General features: G+C 41.2%; 1 protein-coding gene across 11 annotated transcripts in view; it reads right to left on the reverse strand.

The window, feature by feature from the left end:
- Nucleotides 1-23479, reverse strand: part of NRXN3 (neurexin 3) — a 1787606-nt gene that overhangs the window by 923855 nt on the left and 840272 nt on the right. For all 11 annotated transcript variants that reach the window (XM_086319413.1, XM_086319414.1, XM_086319426.1 and 8 more), the window contains 2 exons: nt 22662-22835; nt 3337-3456 (listed from right to left, as the gene is read on the reverse strand). In XM_086319413.1, the coding sequence (XP_086175539.1) occupies nt 3337-3456; nt 22662-22835 (294 nt within the window). The remainder of the gene's footprint in view (nt 1-3336; nt 3457-22661; nt 22836-23479) is intronic.

The raw sequence follows: 23479 nt of genomic DNA on the forward strand, positions 1-23479 counted from the left end.
GCTGGTGCTCACTCTCAGGGCAATCAGCCCCCTCGGCTTTGAATGTTTCCGAATGGAAGACTTTCTTTGGAGCATGTTACTTGTGTGTCCTTCCAAAGATCTTACTGGGTCTTACAGGAACTCAAAATTGCATCTGGGATGAGTGTGCCTGCTGTAGTTTCAGAACAGCCTGAAACATCACCTAACAAAACTATGATTTTACCATTATGTGAAATGGCGGATGCCTTAAAACTAGATAAGACAATTAATAAATCAATTACACTTGCGTCTCCAATCAGACGATTTCTATTTTTACTCTGTGGAGTTGGTGATGGACACGGAAGCCTGGTGTGCTGCAGTCCATGGGGTCACAAAGAGTCAGACACGACAGAGTGACTGAACTGAACTGAACTGACCAGCCTCAGAGAACACATGCCGTTCTTTGACAACCACTTATATCAGTTTTACAGCTATCTTTATAAGGATGAACCAGAAATTTACCCCATGGCCTCCATCAATCCACATTGCTCTCACAAAGAATGAGAGAATAAAGTTAAAACCATCCAGGCTTGGTCTATTCATACTAAAGGAGGCACAGTTTTTAAATGTAAATTCTACTCATGGAGGCCATTTCTATATGACAGCACCTTGAAACTGTCAAGCAAATGTCAAATTGAGCAAACAGGCAAGAAATAACAAAAGTTACAAGTGATAGAACCAATGCTAGAAGAAGTGAGTGAGACTCTAAATGCAAACATGATGTAATCAACTTTTCTACATATGATGAGCTGAGCATCTTACTTCGGAAAATATCTTAGCCTAGTCATTTCCCTATTGAACAAGTTTCGATTCTTGGATTTGCAATAACTAATTGAGATGTTTTCATTTCTATCTGCTATCCTGAGAAACCACTCATGGAAACTTATTCAAACATCTCCCCTGTGAAATGAAACTATCTCCTGCAATACCAACAAACAAGAAATGTCACAGCGACCAGCGATTCCTGGCCTCCAAATGTGAATGAGGGCTCCCAAAGCCACAATCCAGCGGATGCTACCACCTCCCAACGGTGGTTGCTGAGGAGCCAGGGGAATGCAAGCACCAAGGTGAACAAGGAAAGAGGATTGACCCAAGATAGCTGAGCTCCATAGGGAAGAAATGGATTCAGTGAGCTCAGAGGCTTGCATGTCCCCATACAGAGAACGCCAAGTTCCTTAACTTAATACTTGACCTTTGATGACAACGCCCCACTTCCCCTTCTGGTTCCTTGGACCAGTTTTCTCTGAGCTACTGACATGCTGTGTCTGGTCCACTCTCCAAGAGGAGAACAGGCAAGAAGACTCTTTCAAGGATTTGGGCTCAGAAGTCTTTAACAATCAAAAATTCCACTGCATTGTTTACAGGATAAAATTCAAAATACATTACCCTCAGCCTGGATGTCTTAAAACATTTTTGGAGGATGAGGATCTACTGCCACAAAAGAAACACTGACCTTTCCCAGGACTGGTTCTGGTACTTCACGACACATTGACAAATTGCTCAGGTCAGATAATGCAATAGTCCTCATCCCAGACTGAGGTACAATCTGTTCTCGACAAAGTCAAAAACAATCATAGAAAACTGGAAAGGATCCTGGTTGATTTTTAGCAGCAAACCATGCCTGGTGCAGGTGGCAGAAAGGAACATGTCAGCAAGAGAAAAATGCATACATACCTTCTGAAGACTGTGTCTATTCACCGCCGTTAGAGAACTTACCTTTCACCCTTTCCTGTGTGCAGTCTCTTCCTGATCACGTTCTACCGGAAGTGATATGTATGTATGTGTAATATGGAATAAACTTGTGAGGATAAAGAAGCATTATGCTACCACTTAGGAAAAAAGTCTCCCATGCAGACAAATTGGAGGAAAAAGAGCATACAGCACAATTGCTCAGGGACCCTGGATGGGTCTATCGCTGCCTGTTTCAGAGTGGAACAGTATTTCCAAATCATAAACATGGAAATAGGACTTTTAATAACACCAAATAATTGGAGAGCCATCTAATGCCAAAATTTTCTGCAAAGAATGTGTTCTTTGAAGTATAAATACAGAGGCAAACGCTTACATCTAGATCAACGAGTTTCAAAAAATTTTCTCTCTACATATCCAGATTCCCCACTTATTTTTCCTTAGTGTGTCTTAAGTGACTGACAGAATACACAGACAAAAAAAAACAGCTACTAAAAAAAAAATGGAAACCAGGACGAGAGATTACTACAGACTTGATCAAAGTTGAGACGTGAGGAATCCAGGAAAACCAAACAGACACACTAGAGACAGCATTGTAATTGGCACCCACTCCCACCTGCACAAACTGTAATACAACTTTAGTATTTGTTCATATCGCATTATGCATCTTTTTTACCAAACCAATTAATGGCACCTATGAGTTCAGATTATAAAAATAAACTCCTACCATGAAGGCTGCCTTTAGAAAAGCAGAAGGTCAGCAGGACCTAGTAAGTCAGGGCTTTTCAACAAATCTCTTTGCAATAGATATGCAGAAATTTCCAGTGTTTGCTCATCAGTGGCCACATTGGAAGGAAGCAGAGATACCTGTTACAGATTCCCACAGAACGTAAGTATGAATATTTCCACCACAAGCTCTAGAATTGCCTTTATGAAATCAGTCTTCTCCTAGAATGAAAACAGCTGATGCACCCGAAGCTTCACTAGTGGACAAAAATAGCAAGTGGCTGTCTTCCAATATGAAGCGAATACACAGATACATACATATAAACATACTGGCAAAATAGAAATGCATATATAAACAGAATGACTATGCACATATAAACTAAACAGATATCAATACATTTATCCAGAAGGAATCTCTGCCTACATTTGAAAGACCCTTCAGAATGTGTTAAACATTTCTAGTTAGAAAAAAATAATAAACTCTTAATGTCTTCATCATTTGGAAGGCCTAAGAAATTCCCTAAACTCAGACTTTCTGAGAAAATAGCTGTATTCCTTAATATCCTCTACGTTATGTTAGTGAGAGAGTCTCAAAACTGTTACCCAGATGATTTAATTAATGGAAAACTGAACTCCTTAGAACAAAAATATTGTCTTAATTGTTTTGTCAAAGGTAATCTAAAGAAAAATAGGGAGGACGTATGGATAAACATCTGGTATGGTTGAACAAGAAATGTCTCTGCTCTTCCACAAGAAAATTAGCTTTCTATTTTCCAAGTTTCTGGATGAGCAAACTGCTTATGAATTGTTCAGAAGAGTCATTCTTTTACCTAATGTTCCTTAAGGTTTCTCCAAACCTCTGAACTCTTTGAAAATATCCCAATATGAAAAAGCTGTACTCACGATCATTGCACTGGTTTCCAGAATAGGAGGTCATGGAACAGTCGCAGGTGAAGCCTTCCCACTGCTGCATACAGACCCCCTGGTTGGCGCATGAATCCTCCTGGCAGGTGGTACTTGGTCCTAGTAATTCATAAGAAGAGCAAGGAAGAAGAAAAAAGGAGAGAGAGAGAGAGAGGTGTTCAAACTAATCAGATTCAAAGCCATCACCTGAATTTACTCTTCCCAAGCCCCAAAACATTCAAAGACACCACCGCCAAGAATATCAGTTCTATATCATGCAAGAAAAAAGTCACTGTATATTTACAAAAGACGACAAACACACACTTAGCCACAAAGTATCAACAGTGACACACGGAAGGGAGAGGGCTGAACACACTGTTCTCTTTCTGGCAGACTCTGCAAAAGAGCTTCGTCTCTACCATTCAACTAGAAAGATACCTCATTCGGAGCAGGGTCTTTCTAAATGGAGAATGCTAAAGCAGAAAGATGCACTCCCATGATCCTTGTGAATTAAGGCATGAAAGTTCTTTACAGCCTACCCCGTGACGCTAGGAAGATGTTTGATGAGAACGAAGAGAAGGAGGAGGATACAGCAGCCAACATACATCGATGTTTTGGGGGTTATAAGCACTAGATGATGAGCACTTTGTCTACATTATCTCACAAAGCTTGCCAGTGACCCTAAAAATGTAAGTAATGGTGATTACCTCCATACCACAGATTTAAAAAACTAAGCTCATGAAGTAAAAGAGTTTACCCAAGGTCACACATTTGATTATTAAAGGATCCTGATGTTCAATTTAGGGAAATTAACTCTGAGACTAACTACCTCATAGGTTCTTAAAGCATAGTTTCAGACCAGCTTCTCCTAGGAAGTTGATGGGCTGTGCTTAGTCACTCAGTCACCTCTGACTCTTTGCAACCCCATGGACTGTTTGGAGGAATGCAAATTATTCGGCCCCAGCCCTGATCTACTGAATTAGAAATAGCATGGAGGGAGTGGCAGAAAACTGTGTTTGCACAAGCTTCTAGGATTTGGGGGTGCAAAGCTCTTTAAGAGAAGGGAATGGCAACCCACTCCAGTATCATAGCCTGGAGAATTCTATGGACAGAGGGGCCTGGCAGGCTACAGTGTATGGGGTCAAAAAGAGTCAGACACGACTCAGTGACAAACACTTTCAGTTTCTTTCAACAGGAAATACCTTACTATTCAGGATATCCATGAGTTTTCCAGAAAGTCACAAGGGAGGTGAGCCCACTGACTCATCAAATGTATTAGTCAGGATCTGATGCAAAAATCCACTTGACCCAGTAAAAATATATCCACTGCGGTAAATGCATATTCACAATTCCCAGGCACAGAATGTTGAAATGTAAACATATCAGGTCCAAGGATGCATGTTCAAAAGAGATGCATGACTACAGAGGGTTTGTCTTCTGGGTGGCAAGACTTTTTGTATTTATCCATGAAGAATGGACGCAGTACAGACCGTCGCTCCTAACACAAAGCTATTAAGATATGACATAAGAAAGTTCAAGACAATTACTAGCACTGGGGGTTCTGCAGCTCCTAAATGCCATGTAGTTCCCCCATGTGGAGATGAAAGGAGGCTCATGGTCATGTTCTCAGCGGGTCTTCAACTTGAGCATTGTGTAGGACAAGGCCTATTAACAATAGTAAATCAGGACGGCTTCTTTCAAAGGATAAAAGCTTCTGAGAAGTCCACGGGGCTCCCTGACCAAACAGCTCTCACCAGACAATGGGCTAGTAATTCAATTGTGCTCAAGAATCAGAAACACATGGAAGGCTTTGCCTTGAAAGACAGCAGACCAGCAAAAACTTCAGGGAAACAATAATCCTTTGCAGGTTCATTGAATCTGAAGACAAAAGTTTTCCCATGCCTCTCTCTTTCCCTTTAGCCAAATTTTAGTCATTTTCCAAGGATCAGCTAAAATGACTCTGGGATACTGAATATTCCCCAGTAACTTTAGACAACAATTCTCCCATTTCTTAGTGGCCACAGCACATATCACATACATCACTACCGTTTATATATGACAATATTTAACATTTTATTGCACATGGCGCTGTACTCACTTACGCAATCCTCTAACTCTTTCACATTTTTTACTAGTTGTCCCCAAAGATGGAATGCTACCTACAGTTAGAAAGCGCGTTCTATGCTTTTGGTTATGTCCTTGCTGCACCAAGTGTGGTGCCCGATGCAGAGAATATGTTTCAGTAAATGTGGAACTGATCTGATCCATACTTCCAAAACTGGAGTGTGGGGAAATGCAGCTCTGCAAAGGGAGAAAAAAGTTCCCTTTGTCAAAGGTTGGTCAGGAATTCCATACAGAGGGAATTACAGGCCATTTCCAAATCGCACAAGAATGTGCTCTGCATTCATTAGGTGAAAGTGAAAGTCGCTCAGTTGTGTCCAACTTTTTGCAACCTCTTGGACTATAGTCTGTGGAATTCTCCAGGCCAGAATACTGGAGTGGGTAGCCTTTCCCTTCTGCTGGGGATCTTCCCAACCCAGGAATCGAACCAGGGTCTCCTGCATTGCAGGTGGATTCTTTACCAGCTGATGCATTAAGGGGCAAGTGCTACATTAAGGGGCAAGTGCTATTCAGAATCAGATAATCCTCAAAGACTGACTGCATGGTAATCCTCTCAAGAACCAGGGAGGTTTCAGGGTTTCAGGAAGGACCAGAAGGATCCGCAATGATTTGTTCATCCTAGTCTGAGTCCTACTTTCTTTCCTGGGTGAGATCCCAGGGTCCCCCGCCTCCTCCTCCAGCCTCATTTCCTACTGTTCGTTCACCTGCACACACCAAGCTCTCTTCCTTCTGATTTCTCACCACACAATGATGCTCAGAGTCTGGGCACCTAGTCAGTGGCCCCTGCATGCCCTGGGGGCTTGTGAGAAATGAATGTTTTCAGACCCCACCCAGACCTATTGCCTGGAGGCAGGGCTCAGGAATCAGAGGCAAGACTAGTCCTTTGGGTCATTCTGAGGTTGCTCAGTTTTAGGACCACACAGTACCCCCACCCCCAACCTGAACATTTCAAGACCACCCCTGCCTTCAAGTCTGCCGCTGTTGCTCAACCCACAGACTGAAATGTCCTTCCTACAGAACTTCAGATAACTGACTCATTTCCTTCTTTAAGTTGCAGCTCAAAATGGGCTTTCTTCAGACTCTCCTATTTGAGGAAGTCCCCATCAAGATTTCATTTACTTTCCAGCCTGTTTCCCTCTTTATTTAATTCACAACAACATCATGGACAGTAATAAATTATTTATTACATTCTTTCATGTCTATTTCATCCTGGTGGAATATGAGTCCCTTGAAGGCAGACACCTTGCTTGTCTTGCTCACTTTTTATTTCTCTAATTTCTGATAAAGTCTTTGGCATAAAATAAGGGCTCAAAAATATTATTGAAAGAAAGAAAGAACAAGAGAATCAAAAAATAAAGGGTTAAAATTCTTTCATGACTTAAAGAAAACCTGTGGTTTTCCTAACTAATAATTTATCCACCAAACTTAACAATAACAACTCATATAAGCAATTTTCTATTTGGAACCAAATGTTTTGGGGGTAGTGGTGGTGGCGGTGGTGGTATTTAATTGACCACATTTCCTCCTCTAATTTAACTATTAGACTCATTCAATCTCAGGAGATGTTGGGACAGACTCTTGGGTTGCCAGTGCCCACGAAAAGCATGCGGTAACTGTGCTGAATGAGTGTGAGCTGAGACTAGACTGAAAAATACTTTCTGAATAGCAATATAAGCTCCTTTCTTTATTTCAAACTTGTTATGTACATCCTTTCCTGAATAGACTGTATCTTATATGTGTATCTGTTTTCCATATTCTCACAGTGTCTTCCAAATTGAGAGACAGAAAGAGAGAGAAGAAAGAAAGAAGGGAAGAAAGAAAGAAACATTGGAGAAATAGATAAAGGAAAAGAAAAAACTTTAACAATGCTTCCAATTGCACACCCACTGAAATAATTCAATCTTATGCAAATCAAAGGATATAACAATAACAAAGTAGGGCAATTACCCAGCACTTATCTACGTAGAATGGTTCACGTATTTATTCTTTGTAAACACAGGATAAAGCAATTATAAGTATTAAAGAATCAGAAAGAAAAAAAAAAAAAAAACAGGAATGATCTTCTCATGGAAGACACCCAGAACTTCAAAAATAAAAGAATTCTTTGACCGTTGATCAAATTGGAAGGCAAGGATTTCAGAAAAGTGAATTAAGTCATAGATCAGTTACGTGTGTTTTGTTTTGTTTTGATTTGTGCTGGGTCCCACAGGGAATAAGAAGCAGGATGAGGTCTCAAACCTAGGTGTGCAAACACCACAACTGACCTCTATGGACATCAATAAACTTGTGTGTGTGTGGGTGTGTGTGGGTGTGTGTTGCTATTAGATTAACAAGAGTAACTTAAGGTACTTTTAACCTAAAACCAGAGAAAGATAACTTTTTAAATGTAAGAATGTGGCTGTTTTAACAACAAAAATTTTCAAATCCTATTTCAATTCAAAATCCAGTTAAAAATAAACAGGACAATCTAGCTTTGTCTAAGTACACGGACAAACATCTGTATCAAATGCATATAATAATAAAGATAATAGATCTTCCTAAAGACAATAATCCTACCTAAAACATTCTTCCAAATAAACCTAAAATTTAAGATACAGTAGGATAATATAAACTTTTGGAATTATATATTTAGAAAGTTTTTCAATTATTATTAACAATAACTTCAAATTGCGCTAAGGCTGCAGGGAACCCCTGCATAGGGATGGTGCATTTAATATGTAATCAATGCTCACTAAAATAGTCACATATTCTTTTGAGAAAAGATAGTGACTTTTCTTTGTGTAGTAGGGAAAGTGACAAGGCGACAGAGAGATGCATGAAAAGACTAAACAAGTTGTCAATGATGTTAGTAGGTACTCCGGTTTTAACTCCCATCTTGGTTTTTAGTTTATGGAGAAGCATCACATTATGTCTTTGTTCTTTATTTTTTTCAGGTGAAAACTCTGATGGCTGCCACAAATTTCTCATCATTCTGCTTGAACCTGGGATTTTCTTTTTAAGAACTGTCCCAGACAGTCATTTCATGCCTGTTATTGCTAAAATCTACCTCTGCTGTAAATGCAAACTTACTCAGTCACCTCCTCTTCACGGTCCAGAAAATCAAAAGTTGACAGACTGCCTTTTATTACTTGCAGGTCCTTGAGACAGAACTGCTGTTGGAAGCACAGGACACTCGTATTTGGAGTGAATTTCTGTTATTGCCGAGGAGGACTTAACCAAATCTATGCCTCAAACATTCCGATTTAAAACAGGTAAATAACCAGCACTAGCTGGTCCTGGCCATAATGGAAAGGTGGGCTTGGTGATGATACATCTGGTCTGATTCCCAATATGCATTTATTCTAAAGGGCTAAGGCTGGTAGCCCACTAGTGGGCACCTGGAGCAGTTGGTTTAACAAGATTCATCATCTTTAATCACACAGCATAAGGCATCTGCACAGTGGGATTACAACCTCAATGTGAAGCATCACAAGAGTAAAACACTGTGCCAATCAAAGGATTTGCTGGCTCATATAAAGCACTGACATGGGAAGGAACCACAGGGAGCTGCCATGGGCTGCCTACAATGATATCATCCAGCTCCAATTTTATTTCCTACTTCTGTAAGTTCATAAACCTTTCCAATTTACAGTTTTAATTTGCTTCACAGAGGAAGGCTGACCAAGCAGTAATTGAGTGGGAAGAAAAACAAAAAGAAAGAACAAAGAAAAGGAAGATGAAGACATGTAGATTTAACAAGGCCAGGAATCAAAGGCCACTGGAGATACAGAATTCATGAGGGCATCTTGGTTCCAACCAATTGCATACTTGTGCGTATGTGTGTGTGTGTGTGTGTGTGTATGAAAGACTCTTACCAGCTTCCTGATCAATCTACAGCCTCTACTGCTAAGTAAAAGAACCAGAAGTGTCAAGGCTTCCTGAGAAGTATTCTTGACATTCAGTTCAGTTCAGTCCAAAAGTCATGTCCGACTCTTTGCAACCCTGTGGACCGCAGTAAGCCATGGCTTTCCTGTCCATCACTAAGTTCTGAAACTTGCTCAAACTCATATCCACCAAGTCGGTGAAGCCGTCCAACCATCTCATCCTCTGTCTTCCCCTTCTCCTCCTGCCTTCAATCTTTCCCAACATCAGGGTCTTTTCAAATGAGTCAGTTCTTTGCATCAGGTGGCCAAAGCACTGAAGCTTCAGCTTCAGCATCTGTCCTTCCAATGAATATTCAGGACTGATCTCCTTTAGGATGGACTGGTTTAATCTTCTTAGAATCCAAGGGACTAAGAGTCTTCTCTAACACCACAGTTCAAAAGCATCAATTCATTGGCACTCAGCTTTCTCTATGGTCAAACTCTCACATCCATACATGACTACTGGAAAAATCATAGCTTTAACTAGACAGCCCTTAGTCGGCAAAGTAATGTCTCTGCTTTGTAATATGCTGTCTAGATTGGTCATAGCTTTTCTTCCAAGGAGCAAACATCTTTGCATTTCATGGCTGCAGTCACCGTCTGCAGTGATTTTGAAGTCCAAGAAAATAAAGTCTGTCACTGTTTCCATTGTTACTGCATCTATTTGCCATGAAGTGATGGGACCAGATGACATAATCTTTGTTTTTTGAATGTTGAGTTTTAAGCTAACTTTTTCACTCTCTCCTTCCACTTTAATCAAGAGGCTCTGTAGTTCCTCTTCACTTTCTGCCATATGAGTGGTGTCATCTGCATATCTGAGGTTATTGATATTTCACCTGGCAATCTTCATTCCAGATCGTGCTTCATCCCGCCTGGCTTTTCGCATGGTGTACTCTGCATATAAGTTAAATAAGCAAGATGACAATATGCAGCCTTGACATACTCCTTTCCCCTCTGGAACCAGTCAGTTGTTCCATGGCTGGTTCTAATTGTTGCTTCTTGACCTGCATACAGATTTCTCAGGAGGCAGCTAAGGTGGTCTGGCATTCCAATCTCCTTAAGAATTTTCCATAATTTGTTGTGATCCACACACAGACTTTAGTGTAGTCAATGAAGCAGAAGTAGATGTTTTTCTGGCATTCTCTTCCTTTTTTCTATGAACCAAGGGATGTTGGCAGTTTGATCTCTGGTTCCTCTGCCTTTTCTAAATCCAGCTTGAACATCTGGAAGTTCTTGACTCATGTACTGTTTCAACAGCCTAGTTTGGAGAATTTTGAGCATTACTTTGCTAGCATGTGCAATGAGTGCGATTGTGTGGTAGTTTGAACATTCTTTGGCATTGCCTTTCTTTGGGATTGGGATAAAAACTAAACTTTTCTGGTCCTCTGACCACTCGTGCGTTTCCAAATTTGCTGGCATATTGAATGCAGCACTTGCACAGCACCAGCTTTTAGGATTTGAAATAGCTCAACTGGAATTCCATCACCTCCACTAGCTTTGTTCATAGTGATGCTTCATAAAGCCCACCTGACTTTGCATTCCAGGATGTCTGGCTCTAGGTGAGTGATCACACCATCATGGTTATCTGGGCCATTAAGATTATTTTTTTGTATAGTTCTTCTGTGCATTCTTGTCACCTCTCAATATCTTCTGCTTCTGTTAGGTCCATATCATTTCTGTCATTTACTGAGCCCATCTTTGCATGAAATGTTCCCTTGGTATCTCTAATTTTCTTGAGGAGATCTCTAGTCTTTCCCATTCTATTGTTTTCCTCTATTTCTTTGCACTGATCACTTAGGCTTTCTTATCTCTCCTTGCTATTTTTTGGAACTCTGCATTGAGATAGGTATATCTTTCCTTTTCTCCCTTGCCTTTCACTTCTCTTCTTTTCTCAGCTTTTTGAAAGGCCTTATCAGACAACCAATTTACCTTTTTGCATTTCTTTTTCTTGGGGATGTTTTTGATCACCACCTTCTGGGCAATAATGACCTTCCATTCACAGTTCATCAGGCACTCTGTATATCAGATCTAGTCCCTTGAATCTATTTGTCACTTCCACTGTATAATTGCAAGGGATTTGATTTAGATCATACCTGACCTAATGGTTTTCCCTAGTGTTTTTCCCTACTTTCTTCAATTTAAGTCAGAATTGGGCAATAAGGAGTTCATGATCTGAGCCAGGTCAACTCCTGGTCTTGTTTTTACTGACTGTATAGAGCTTCTCCATCTTTGGCTGCAAAGAATATAATCAATCTGATTTTGATATTGACCATCTGGTGATGTCTATGTGTAGAGTCATCTCTTGTGTTGTTGGAAGAGGGTGATTTTTATGACCAGTGTGTTCTCTTGGCAAATCCCTGGTAGTCTTTGTCCTGCTTTATTTTGTACTCCAGGGCCAACTTTGCCTGTTGCTTCAGGTATCTCTTAACTTCCTACTTTTGCATTCCAGTCCCCTGTGATAAAAAGGACATCCTTTTTTGTGTTAGCTCTAGGTCTTGTAAGTCATCACAGAGCCATTCAACTTCCTCTTCGTTGGCATTAGTGGTTGGGGCACAGATTTGGATTACTGTGATATTGAATATTTTGCCTTGGAAATGAACAGAGATCATTCTGTCATTTTGAGATTGTACCCAAGTACTGCATTTCAGACTCTTTTGTTGACTATGAAGGCTACTCCATTTCTTCTAAGGGATTCTTGCCCACAGTAGTATATATAATGGTCATCTGAGTTAAATTCACCCATTCCAGTCCATTTTAGTTCACTGATTCCTAAAATGTCAGTGTTCACTCTTGCATCTCCTGTTTGAGCACTTCCAATTTACTTTGATTCTTGGACCTAACATTCCGAATTCCTATGCAATATTGTTTTTTACAGCACCAGACTTTACTTGCATCACCAGTCACATCCACCACTGGGCATTGTTTTTGCTTTGGCACAGCCTCTTCACTCTTTCTGAAGCTATTTCTCTACTCTCCTCCAATAGCATGTTGGGCACCTCGCAACCTGGAGAGTTCATCTTTCAGTGTACTATCTTTTTGCCTTCGCATACTGTTCATGGGGTTCTCAAGGCAAGAATACTGAAATGGTTTGCCATTCCCTTCTCCAGTGGACCACATTTTGTCAGAACCGTCCTCCATCATGACGTTAGGGATAAGGTTATCCTTACTGAGCTGCATGTGTGTCTAGGTCCCTGCAGCAAGGATGCTGCCGTAGCTCTCAAAGTACATCTATGTTTACAGTATTGTGTCCTCTTGGCTTTCCCAAAGAGAGTCATTTACAGACAATATACCATTCATCCCTTTTAAATGGCAGCAACCAAGCTCATTTCTATTTAAAGTAAGAAAGCTACGATCCTTAAATGTGTCAAGCATCCCTCTTCATAAAGAAACAGCTGAGAGTGAACACTCTGGTTCCCATTTCACAGAAGATTAAGCAAAACCAGAGAAGAGGGTCCTAAATGTTATTATCAAATTTCATTGCAGAAAGACCTAAGAGTAACTGTGTTCCCAAGATCTTCTTACATTTTTGTCTTGAAGGCTGGACCTATGCCTTAGCTTATGATCAGAAGGGTCCCATCAAGCATGCTCAGGCTCCTTCTCCTCAATCAAGGGTTCAAAACAGTCCATTGGTTAGGACAATGAGTGAAAAACACTAAGGATAAAATCGAGCATTTGGGGGGACACTGGGGCAGTTCAGTAGCACCCTTGTTCTCCTCAATAACTTTTACCCTCTCATCACACATTGAGTATAAATTAGCCAAGATGGACATGAAAATTGGTGGAAACTAAGATGCCCTAATGAGTTCTTTATTTCCAATGGCCTTTGGTTCTCTGCACTGTTAAATATTCAATGACTAGAACTATAAGAAAAAGAAAACCTGATATGTAACATTTCTGTAAGCTGATTTTTATAGCATAAAATACTTTCTCTATAGCCAATCTCAAGGTATTCATAATACGTCTTACATGATATGGATCAGCTGGGAAAATTCCTGAAAATTCCTGTGCTGATGCCAGCTCTAGCACAGTACTTCCCTTGATGGCCAATAAACAACACAGAGTAGTTATACTTGGTGAGAAAAGCGATTTACCCATAGGACGCTTCCAGACAATGGAGAGGTCACGGGAATGGGGTGTGTGTAAAGGTGAGAGAATGATATATCATAAAACCAAGAATGCTTGCTCAACCCATCCTATTTTCAGAGGCTGTCTGGGTAATAAAGGTCAAATGATTAGATCAGATCACCCCTTCTTTTTTAACAACCATGAACAGGTCCTCAAAAGTCAACGTTGCCTCAGAAAATACAAACTGGGGCCTCATTTTTCTGCCTTTCCTTCTTTTCTCAGCACTGATCGAGCAACTTGTTGGAGTAGTAGAGGGTAGTTTTTAAGAAAGAGAGAGAGAAGGGATTTCAAAGGTCGGCTCAATGACAGAGAAGACTAGTTTCAATTGCTTTAATGAACACTGTACCAGTATCATCCGGAACTTAGTGACCTAGTACTGCCATGAAAACCATCAACCATAAATTCAGCTGGATGACCCTCTTGGATACTCTCCGGTCATCTCTGTTCTGTTTCTGCTTTGGAAATATGCAAATCTGGATTCACACCCCCATAGCATAGTATGGGAAAGGCCATAAGCTTCAAAATCCAGCTTTATGACTTACTAGTAATGTGAAATTGAGCCAGCTACCTCAATTCTCTGAGCCCCCGTCTCCCCATTTGTATAAAAGAGATAGAAATTGTTTCTATGGTGTAAGGTGTTAATAACTAGAACTATAAGAAAAAAAAAAAAAGAAAACCCGATCTGTAACATTTCTGTAAGGTGTAAGGATTCTGTACATGGTGTAAGGATTGAATTCGGCAACATATGCAAAGCCTATAAAGTCATCCTTGACCTGGGAATAAAAACATCTACTATGCAAGGTCATTATCATTGTAGAGACACAGTATAGAAAGTCCTTAGCATGTGCCTGCACAAAGGAGACCCTCAGTAAAGGGTATTATCAATTCCATTGAAAAGAAAATTAAGTTCTCTCTACCCGTTTTAGTTGGGTAAATCAGTCAGGAGTGCAGAAATGAGACACACTGAGGCAGCAAGTCACAGTTACAGTTCTTTCGTGAAAAACCTCTGTCATGCAATGTTGAGAGACAAGACAGAAACCACTGTGGGAAGTTCCATGTAATTCCTATCTCTCTTATTATTGCCCATAATGCAAACCATTTTTGAGGACCTGATTTCTATTAGGTCAAACACTGAATCACATAAAATACAATCAAGAAAGGAATACAGCTCTTAGCTTTGAAGAAAATGAAGTGAAGAACTATATTTCTTGTGGTAAGGAAAGCTGGAGGATTACTCACTAAAAGTATTTGGCTGATGGCAACTCTTATAGAATGACCCGAAGGCATGTTTAGGTTTTCAAGGTATCCAAACCAAAAACATTTATTGACCGACTCAAGACACGCAGCACTTGGAACCAAATCTGATCAATCCTTGGCCCCTCCTACCCACCTGTCCATCATCTAAGCAGAGGGATAATTTGCATTCCATAAAAGAAGCTATTCATCTCCAGAAATAGAAGTTGCTAAGAGGACAATGTGATAGAAAGTGGGGAGAGGATATTCTGATTAATCACCTAACCCAATAAAGAGCTATTCCTTTATTTCTGGTGATTATGACTCATCTGCCTCACTCCCAACAGACCAAACTTAATACTGCTTTTATAGTTGAGCAGCTTCTTTCTATGGATAAGCTTTTAGGAATCTTTTCCGCTCTAGGAATACCCCTCTTACAAATAAAAAGGAATCAGAAAATTACCCCTGAAAAGCCCATAGACATTGTTATTCTATTCAAAGGACCTTGAAGTTCAAGGGACTGTAATTCTCCGAGAGGCAGCACCTCACAGGGGTCTCAAGGGAACTCTTACTCCCTCTTAAACTGGAGGGGTGCAAAGTCTGATCTGAACCCGGGCCATCAATCAAGTTCCTCCTTGACACTTTCGGTCATGATGTGCAAATGCATCTGCTGTGAAACACAGCAACACTGTGGGGTGGGAAGGAAATACACAGGAGAGAAAGTTCCTTTTCTTCCTCATTCGTCAAAGGTTAAATCCCAGAAAGACACATACTTGTCTTCTTAGCCCACACCAGTACCAAGTGTCAGTTTCACAGCTCTTCCCTCTGTCTTGGAAGATGCTACTTCCCTCTGAACCACTCTCTGCTTCTACTTCCTGTCTTCCTCATCCATCTTGCACCTGGGTGTCAGAGTGAACTTGAAAAGATGAAAATCTGACCAGAGTCTCTGTCCTCCTTAAAGCACCCCCAGAGTAAAGACCAATGACTTCCACAAAAGGTCTGATGTCACCTGTCTCCATCCAACTGGGCCCACTTCATCCACAGTCACATCCCCACATGCCCATTATTTCAGCCAAACGGAGCTTCTGGTAGGTGCTCAAACTGGCCAAGCTCTTTGAGCTTCCACCTCTCATCTACCTAAAACATGTCCTACTTCAGACTCAGTTCCAAGTCTGCCTAGAAAATCTCTCCTGAGCACCCACCATCACCCCAGGCAGCACAGCAGCCCTTCTCCCAGACCACACAGCCAGCTCCATGGTCACTCTAGCGTAGGGGTTTTCACTCTGCAGTGTGGCTATTGGCTGATCTCCTACAGGTCTCTTTGTTGTGGAGAAGAATGAATGAAATGAATGAATAAACGAACAAATAAACACATATTTTAAAAAACACCCCAACAACACAAGGACAAGAGGATTCAAGCTGCTGACTTGTCACACTTGTGCCACTTCCTAGATCCACCATTATATTTCCTTCTGAATATGATTTGCCTTTACTTTTTAGACTCATTTTTAGCCTCCTTTCCTTGTCAAATGGTTTTACTGTCCTTCACAATTAGGGTAGTTAGTACTATCTGTGTCCACAGGCTGTAGCTGAAAAGGCGAGTATGAGTAACGGCCCATACCCCAATGTCAGGAAAACAGAAAGGACAGGCATTTGCATTCTAAAAGGTCTTTTGCCATAATATCCAGAAAGAGTAATACGACTCAAAATAATTACAAAGAATAACAGTCTCCTGCCACAAAGAGACTGGTGAGTCATCGCAAGAATGGAAGAGAATTTGGTCAATGGAGTAGCAACATCAAAACCATACTGATGACTATGGAGTAGCAACATAGAAACCATACTGATGACTAGACTGCTTCTACAGATGAGCATTTTAGGACACTCTAAACTACTATGTCCCCAGATACATATCTACACTTTGGTCAACAATTTATTGTACGGCATAGACATGAACTATGAGTCCTATAAACCATTTCTCCTTTGAATGGGAACCTTCAGATCATTTTGCTACATATGAAGTCCCCTTGTAAATTTCTGGGAATTCCAAATCCAGAGTTCTTACCATGAAAAACCATAAAGTCTAGGGGCAGATGCAGCTGTCTAGTTTTATCTAAAAGTATCTGGTCACAAGAAGCTCTGACAACCTTGAATCGTCTCTTTTCTAGATCAAATCCCGCTCTCTTTTATCTCCCATTCATTTACAGAGTAACATGGAGTAGACCTAGTTAGAAAACTGAATAGAATGTCTAAAAACAACAGCCTTTCGTATCATTGAAAGGGCCATATATATATGAAATGGAAAGCTATTGTACAGCTACCTAGGACTTCAAAGTACTAACCCAGTGCATGCTCTTTTCGTCAATTTTATGACATATTAGCATATTGCTGAATCTGCTAAGCTGAGATGAAGAAGAAAGAGTGAGAGTAAAATGGCTAAGAGAGACTTCTGCTAGTTGATATCCACCCAAGAGACAGACACTTGTGCTGGTTACTGACATGACATTTAACAACTCATTGCAAAGTAAATGATCTTTTAGGTGAAAAGTAATTTTTTTTTTTTTTTTGCCACACTTTGCTGCTGTGCGTAGGCTTTCTCTAGTTGTGGCCAGCTACTATGGTGCATGGGCTTCGTATTGACTTAGCTTTTCCTTTTGTGGAGCACAGGTTATACGGCACAGCCTTCAGCAGTTGTGGCCCTTGGGCTCAGTAACTGCCGCTCAGAGGCTCTAGAGCACTGACTCAGTAGCTGTGGCACATGGTCCTGGTTGCTCCCCAGCACGTGGGATTTTCCTGGGCCAGGGCTTGAACCCGTGTCTCCTGCACTGGCAGATGAATTCTTAACCACTAGACCACCAGGGAAGCCCCAAAAGTATTATGTTAAAGCTAACTCCATCTACCTAATTTTAACAACTGGTGCTGATTGTGAATTCACAGAAGCCATCCCAGGCTCAATTGCCCCACCCATCTTCACTCTCAGCTGAAAGACGGCTAAAAGGCTGGGTCTTGCCTGGCTCTTCCGCTTCAAAGTTCTGACACGACAGGACAGGTGAACCATTACAGACTTTGAAAGGTGCCTCTTTGAATGGTAGGAGAAGCAGTTTCTGCAGTAGATATTCACTGATATCTAACATGCAGACATTATCAAAGGGATTCAGGATAAAATCGATACATCGATAGACCTCTTCCTCCCCAAGAGTACTTTTTTCCTGTGAAATCACAAAACAGGAAATTAAAGTGCTCCATCAAAATCCCCAATTGGGGACACAAATCTCTAGAATGTTTTAATAACATTAATATATCCCGAATGCCTAAAAGATGTCTTTAAAATGAGTTAAGAGAACAAGGCATTCTCTTTCATAAGTTCCAAACACTCAAAACTCCTGCTCTGAGAAATGACCTCCCTGACCCAGAAAATAATAAATTAAGAACACAAATGGGCTTTTATTTTCTTTTTCCAAGTGCTGTCTTCTGTCTGGAATGAGTAAATTAAAAGGAGCCTACCTGCTCCATGACAACTACTTGGAGAGGCACTTCCAGAAATGGATTAATACGTCTGTGGGTCATCACCACATAGGGTGCTGTCAAACCTCTTTGATCACCTCCAAATGGAAGCATATTCCCATCCCCAAGCCTCCTCGCCCATGCAGTTCTTTTTCATGCAGTGATCCGGGTTCTCTGCCACTGTCTGTAAAGAACACAGGGTTCAGCCCCCTCCCCACGACCACCGCTGTCCAAGAGGTGTGACAGCTTGAAGGCCTCTAGAGAAAAGATCTCAAGGGTGACAGAGGACTTCTTTCAGTCCAAAGTGGTAATGGGAACAAGAACCTTCTCTACCTTGCAGGTCAGCTTTGGTCAACGCAACTTTGTTAGCGAAAGAACAGAAGAGGTGAAAACAATAACCAGAGGTTAGTAAGAGGTGGAGTAAACGAGGGGTCACATTACAGAAATGAACACACAATCGGCATAACCAACATCACTCGGACAGACACTTGAGATGCTCCACAGGTTTCTCCAGAGACAGCACAGACAGGGAATGCACAGACCAGGGGTGGAGCAGGCCTCGGTCATCAGAGCCACGACAGCAGAGCGGGGGCGGGGGAAACGCCGGACGGGACAGGGCACAAGCAGCGGCACAGGAGCCTTCCCACAACCACACAGCAACCCCAAGGCAGATGGCCCAGAGAAACGACTGCCCATCGGTCAGGATGAACATCAAGAAAGAGGCACAGGACGTGGCCAGACTGAAAGACACGTGTGCACAACCAAACGGAGCCCACAAAAATAATTCTGCACATGGAGGAGTTGAGCATGGAAGAGCTGCCGGGGAGCGTCCCTTGTAAACTCCTGAAAATGCCACCAAGGAAACTGGCACCAGAAGTGGGCATTGCTAGGGAAGTGATCTGGGGACACCTAACCATCTCAACTGGCTTAATTTATAAAAAATGGAGCCAAACCCAAATGGCGGTGGGCAAAATGGCACCCAACCCAATGCCCTTTTTATTTATTTATGCCAGTCTCCAAATGAAGCACATGCTTTCTCTCAGATGTTTACCACCTGCAAGTGTGGGGTCGAATTTCTAGCCAATACATGCCTTGGTTTCTGCAGCAAAGCTGGCCTCAAGATAGAGATATTTACCAGCCAAGTATTGAATCAGACAATATCAAAAATCCCTAGCCCAAACTGAGAGGCTGCAGGTCACAGTTAGATGTTGGCTAAGCTGTTCAGAAATCACACTCAACTTTTAAATTATGCACTCTGCATATATTAAAAACATAAAATAAAAATCTAATTCAGGATTTGTTTTTCTCTCTTATTATAAACAATTGAGTGCCAAAGAGTAGTGGATTGATGAATCTTTAAAGTAATTTTGGACTCTTTTGGGCTAGATATGATAGGGAAAGTAATACAACTACTACTTAGGGATCTTGAAGGGTCATTACAAATGACTTTGACAAGAACACACAATATACCCTAGCCTGTGTATCCCAGCTATGTAAGAATAAAACACACCCACCATCTTGGCGAGATTCAGGTTTTAGTTCCTCAGTAATGAATCCTTATCCCCTACCTGTTTCCTGTTCTAGGCATAGAAATGACACATCAAGAAATGTGTTCTGTTTCCTGTGACTGCCTAGTTGTCAAAGGCCTTCTTGAGGGTCCCATACTATGTACAGAGATTCAGGGTGAGGATGGTTCTTTTTCTGGAGTCTTTCCAAGGTTTTGTGCCCCTCATTTCACTCCCCATTATCTTCCACAGTGTTCTAAAAAGCGCCTGGGATCTCTTACAAGGTCTTATTCACAATAGTGCAAACTTCCGATGACAGTAATTTATGCCTTAACCCACTTTTTGGCCATTTTTCCTGGCCCCTTACGCTAATTATCTCAGTCATCTGTGTACAATAAACAAGGGCTTTCTTCCCTGAGCGCTCATCCTCCACTTCCCGCCACCCAGTGGGGCACTCATAATGCACCATGAGTAACCATCATAATTATCTCCATGGCAATAGAGTGCAGTGTTATTAGGCCCATAGGACTTGCCATAGATGTGGGTGATAGAGCCATCAAGCCACAGTGTTCAGCTTTGAACAATCACCCATACGCAGAGGAAGGTCAGAACCCATCATCATGCTTGTGATGAGTCATGCCAAACTGCACCTCGAGCTGTAGGTAGGGTCAGGAGCATTTTCTCCCATCAGATGGGCAATTTCTTTTCCCTAATGTTCCCATGACTTCCCCTAAAGCTCTCTTACATGGGGTCCATTCCACCTTTGCACTATATATTTTTATCCACTTTTATAAAGGTTGGTTTAGACTTTCTTTTAATCCAGTGCTACAACTTTACCTCCTCATACCCCAATTTTTATACTCTATAGAACCATGCCTCCAATACAGTAGCCATAGATGCAAATGGCTATTGGGTACCTTAAAGGTATGTGGTCTGCACTGAGTACAAAATACACATTTGATTTTGAAGGTTCAATATGAAACTTAAAATGTCTTACTAAAAATGTTAAATCGATTATATGTTGAAAAGATAATATTTTGGATATTCTTGGATAAGTTAAACTATAAAATTAAACTTCACCTGTTACTTTTAATCTCTTCTAAATGTAACTACCAGGAAATTTAAAATTACATATGTGACACATTATATTTCTATCAGCCAATGTTGCTATGGAGCTAAATGGATGATTTCTGTTAACCTCTAAATCTGCAGAACTGATGGCATGATAAACATATTTAACATTTGAAGAGTGTTTTGTGCCTCTGAACATGTAATTTTATATTATGATTTGACTGGATATGATTAATCATTCCAGAAAAACTGGAATTCCTGTCATTCCAAAGTCCTAAACTAAGATACTCAATTCCCAAAGAGGGCATCTAGTTCAGGATTTCCCTTAATACCCAAAGGAACTAAGAGCAGGCAAATAGGACAAAAACTCTTGAGTGAAATTAGGCATTTTCAGGAGAAGAAGGCAAAGTGGCTACTTTAAATGGTTGGTGATACCCAACTTCCTGTCTGCCCATACACACACACTGTATTTGGCCAACAGAATTTAAGAAATATTTCTGGCTAAAAGACAACTGGAAGGGTTATAGGGACAATAAGCCTTATCACTAGGCAAAATGGCAATGAGAAGCTGACTCTCAGGTGAAGGGAAACGATTTCCATGCCACAGATCAGTCTGGGAAGTTGATCAGGAACTTCTTATTAAAGGTGCTTCTAGACGGCAAGTGAAGGATTGAAGCTGATGAAAAACAGGAGTAATAAATGAAGCTGAACAGTTAGGAGATGAACGAACAGGTTTGATGTGGTAAATTAATGAGGGATATAAGAAAACACAATATATGGCACAAAAGACCATGTCGCTCAACCAGACAAAAGAACACAAGGGCCCTGGTGACTGGTCGGATCATCCTCTTGGACTCTTAAGTTAGATTTGAGTCACCTTTTCAACCTACGCAAGGAGGCTGGGGAAGGCTGAGAATGTCTGCTATCCCCTGCTGGTTAAAATGAGATGGGTTTTATTGCCAAGAACTGATTGGACTCAAAAGACCTATAAAATTCTGTTAATATCTCAAGAGACAGTGTATTACCTACAGAAATAGGCTGAGCATGGTTTGTTGTGCCGCATGGGTGGGCATGCAATGCTATTATATGTCTCAGATGAGATAAAATTCGTAAATGATAATCCTACCACTTATTGAGTACCTACTATGTATGTACCAGGCATTCTACATTTAACTCTGACTTACATATATTACCTTCCAAGACACGTTTTATTGTCCCATTCTACAGATGAGGAGACATAGTTCGGAAAGGTTAATTAACGTGCCACAAGCCACACAGCTGACAAGAACTACTACTTGGACCTAAATCCAGATCTTTACAACATCAAAGCCCATGCTGTTCCACTCCACCACACTGAGAAACTGCCTAAGGATGCCTGACACCTAGTAAGTACTCAATAACTGTTCCTTCCCTTCCCCCATGGAGGCATTCTGACACCATTTTCCTACCTCCCGCTCAGTCTGCATTAAATAATGCAGCCACTGTTGGTGACATACGTTTTATTCACGGTGATACCCATACAGAAGTCCCCGGTTTGTGACTCCTCATGTACTCAGATATCAAGTAAAAGTCCCTGATACCTTTTCAGCCATGCAGGAAGCAAAGACACGAGTCAGGAGAAGCCTGATGTCTGTGCCAGGAACGGTCCTCTATGGCAAGGTGACACTGAGCAGACATGTGCCAACATGCATTCCCGGAGCCTGAGGCACATGTCTTGACACACTCAGCCAGAGACAAGAGGACACCGATGGTGACACAGGGTCAGACGGGGAAGGGGATGGAAGGTAAACCGAGGAAAGAGCACTGGCAGAGGCAGCAAAGAGGCTTGCAACAAGGCTGCAGCTTAAAAAGACAGAGGTGGTACCTTCACAGCCCCGCTCGATCTGCCCACTGCGATGGAGGGCATCGTTGATGAGGTCTGGCAGGCGCCCATTCAAGTCCACTGATGCCAGGCAGCCCTGGAAGCCATCCCGGGAGGCCACGAGCTTTGGGAGGTTGCTGTACATGCCTTGGGCCAGACCTGCCATGTAGAGGTCACCTGGAAAGGAAAACGGGTAGGAAAAGCAAATGGGTAAAGGGAGCCGTGTCAACGAAAGCCAAGCCCACTCGCCGTTACCCAGGTAACGGTAACACAGCTGGCGGAAACAGCATCCACAAAATTATTGACAGGGTTTCCACACTGTATAAAAAAGAAACTTAACATTTCTTAAGTGTCATTCATTTTATACACATCATCTCACAAATTGTAATCACCATATCCATTCCACGAGGTAGCTATTGTTTCCATTTTATGATGAAGTAAAGATTAACAACATTTTCAACAAAACAACCATTTACTGAGTCCTTTTTATGTGCTTGTTATGAATAATATGCTGAGAATTTTATAGACATTATTTCATCAAAACTCCTAACAGCCCATAAATGTAGTAACAATTATTATCCTCATTTTGAAAAAATAAAGTGTATAGAAGCTGAAAAAAAGGCTAAAAAATTTTACTGAAGTCACACAGGCAGTAAATGATTTAGCTGAGATTCCAAAACCTATGTGCCTTCCTCTGCATTATGACCTCTCCACGTTTTGTAATTCATCACTCAGTTCCCACACACCCAAGGTTTACAGGGAAAACAGAGCATTCCTAAGGAGTGGGCAAAGTAAAAACTGAATAAACTGCATTCTGGTAT

Source organism: Bos grunniens, chromosome 10 (genome assembly GCF_055505025.1).
Source record: "Bos grunniens cultivar Pamir isolate PY7600 chromosome 10, Bosgru_T2T1.0, whole genome shotgun sequence".
NCBI classification, from domain to species: domain Eukaryota; kingdom Metazoa; phylum Chordata; class Mammalia; order Artiodactyla; family Bovidae; genus Bos; species Bos grunniens.